General features: G+C 41.9%; 1 protein-coding gene across 1 annotated transcript; it reads right to left on the bottom strand.

Annotated features, from left to right (window-relative positions):
- Positions 1–279: 279 nt before the first annotated feature.
- On the bottom strand, positions 280–2362 carry LOC132607849 (uncharacterized). The gene is made up of 4 exons (XM_060321926.1): positions 1902–2362; positions 1682–1785; positions 1000–1338; positions 280–482 (listed from the first exon to the last, which is right to left on the bottom strand). The coding sequence occupies exons 1-4, from the start codon at positions 2360–2362 to the stop codon at positions 280–282; spliced, it is 1107 nt and encodes a 368-aa protein (XP_060177909.1).
- Positions 2363–2911: the final 549 nt, after the last annotated feature.

The following is a 2911-nucleotide window of genomic DNA, read 5'->3' as shown; positions in this document are numbered from 1 at the left end:
TTTTATGATCGGTGAAAATATCACATGCATTCCATACAAGTAGAGATGCCATACCTTAAGTGCAAAAACCACAGCTGCCAATTCTAGATCATGAGTCAGATAATTCTTTTCATGATCCTTAATCTGTCTAGATGCATAAGCCACAACTTTACCATACTGCATTAAAACACATCTGAGACCAATTCCCGAAGCATTACAATATACAACGAACCCTTCGATCCCATTTGGTAGCGTCAAAACTGGAGCAGAAGTCAATCTCTTCTTCAACTCTTTGAAACTCTATTCACATTCATCTGACCATTGAAATTTAACCTTTTTCTGAGTCAACTTCATCAACGGAGCTAAGATAGAGGAAAAACCCTCCACGAACCACCTATAATAACCTGCCAAATCCAGGAAAATTATGATATCTGATGCTGAGGTGGGTCTGGGCCAATTCTTAACAGCGTCAATTTTTTGAAAATCTACTTTAGCACCTTCACCTGAAATAACATGGCCTAAGAATGTCACTGACTTTAGCCAAACCTCGCACTTTGAGAATTTTCATAAAGCTCACGATCCTTGAGTGTCTGCAATACTATTTTGAGATGCTCTGTATGGTCAGCCTCACTACGGAAATACACCATTATGTTATCAATAAATACAATGACGAATAAATTGAGATAAGGCTTGAAGACTCTGTTCATAAGGTCCATGAAAGCTGCTGGTGCATTTGTCAACCCAAACGACATGACAAGAAATTCAAAATAATCTAGCGGGTTCTGAAAGCGGTTTTAGGAATATCAACTTCCTTAACCTTTAACTGATTGTAGCCTGATCTAAGGTCAATCTTGGAATAACACTGAGCACTCTGAAGTTGATCGAATAATTCATCGATTCTGGGAAGGGGATACTTGTTCTTAATGGTGACCTTGTTCGACTGGTGGTAGTTTATACACATAAGCAAGGATCTATTTTTCTTTGAGAAAAACAAGATCGGTGCGCCCCAAGGTGAGACACTTGGCCTTATAAATCCCTTGTTAAAAAGTTCTTTCAACTGAACTTTTAACTCTTTCAATTCTACTGGTGCCATTCTATTCGGTGGAATAGATATCGGCTTAGTACCGAGAAGTAAGTCAATCCCAAAGTCAATTTCCCTATCGATAAGAATTCCGGGTAGATCATCTGGAAAGACTTCTGGAAACTCAGTGATAACTGACACTGACGGGAGAGTCGAAGTCTGGGCATCTGCATCCCTGAATCGAACTAGGTGGTAAATACACCCATTGGAAATCATCTTTTTGGCTCTAAGAGAAGAAATAAATCTATCCCTAGGTACTGCTGAATTACCCTTCCATTCTATAAGTTCATCAAAAAAATCAAAGGTTATTATTTTAGTTCTACAACCCACTGGGGCATATAAAAGACTCTAACCAGTCCCTACCCATGATTACATCAAAGTCTATCATCTCCAATTCTATTAAATCTGATATGGTATTGTGGTGGTAGATTAGCACTGGAAAACCCCTACAGATACGTCTAGCTATAACTGATTCCGCAACAGGTGTGGATACTTCAAAGGGTTCATGCAACGTTTCGGGTTCTATCCCAAATTTCTTAGCATTATAAGGGGTTACATAAGATAGAGTGGATCCTGGGTCTATAAAAGGAAAAACATTGAAGGTGAAGACTTTTAGCATACCTGTGACAACATCTCCATGGGGCCTCTGTATCCTGACGTCCTGACAGTTCATACAGACGGTTCTAACTACCGCTTGTATTTCTAGACTTTGCTGCCCCACGCCCCTGTTAGACATGGAAATTTTGAGAAGCTGCTGAATTAGTAGACTGAGCTACATTACTGTTACATCCGATATTCTGTCTTGCTGATGGAAAATCCTACACAAAATGGCCTGGCTGACCACACCCAAAAACAGGCATCCATGCCCAAACGGTATATTCCTGAGTGCTTCTTACCACAAGTGTTGCAAGCAGGGTGTTGGAAACCACAGTTGGTCACGCTGGCTTGCGACTGTGAGCCTGCTGTTCCTAAGTTTCGGCCTTTCTGATTAAACTTGGACCTCCGAGATGGAGCACTAGTTGTAGAGGGAGCAGGTCTTGAAGACCTATTCTTAAAGAGCTGATGGTTTCCACCTCCTTGAGATCCTCCCTGACTGAAATTACCATCCGACTTAGCCCTTTTATTGCACTCTCTATCTTTTTGCTTCTGCAGGGCTTCTTCTTCCTTCAAACTAGTCTCGTTACCTTGCACAAATGCCATTATCTTGGAAATAGTAATTTTGTCGTTTTGAGCAGCAGTATTGGCATCCCTATGCAATTCGAGTTTAAGCCTAAGTACAAACCTCCTAACCACTGCCCTCATGTCAGCAACAATGTGAGGAGCATGTTTAGAAAATGACACGAACTTGAGATAATAATCCTAACCAGTCATGTCATTCTGCCTTATATTCTCCAACTCCGTAGCCTTGGCTTCCCTGACCTCAATTGGCATGAAGTGCTCAATGAAAGCGCCTGGAAATTCGTCCCAAGTAGCAGAAGGTGCATCCTCCCCTCGGGACTGTTTCCATGTCTCATACCAAATATGGGTCACATCTTCCAGCTGGAAAGCTCCAAGTTTCGTTGCCTCTATATCAATAGCATGCATCACACAAGATACTTTTTGGAGTCCATCAATGAAATTATGCGGGTCCTCATCCTTCTTTGACCCTATGAATACTGGCGGCTTCATCCACAGAAATTCCTGAGTCCTAGAACTGTTCGACCCATTATTGCCACCTGAGCTGGGGCCATTTCTTCTTGCTGGGCATGGTTTTCCGAAATTTGAGTGAGCAGCTGAATAACTCCTCTAACATCCGCGTCCGAAGCATTGGGAGGTGTAGCGGTAGCATTAGTTGGGGCGGTCATCAGATCC

The sequence above is a fragment of the Lycium barbarum genome, chromosome 8 (genome assembly GCF_019175385.1).
Source record: "Lycium barbarum isolate Lr01 chromosome 8, ASM1917538v2, whole genome shotgun sequence".
Lineage (NCBI taxonomy): Eukaryota > Viridiplantae > Streptophyta > Magnoliopsida > Solanales > Solanaceae > Lycium > Lycium barbarum.
Note: the sequence above shows the minus strand (reverse complement) of the source record. Positions and strands in the feature narration are given on the sequence as shown.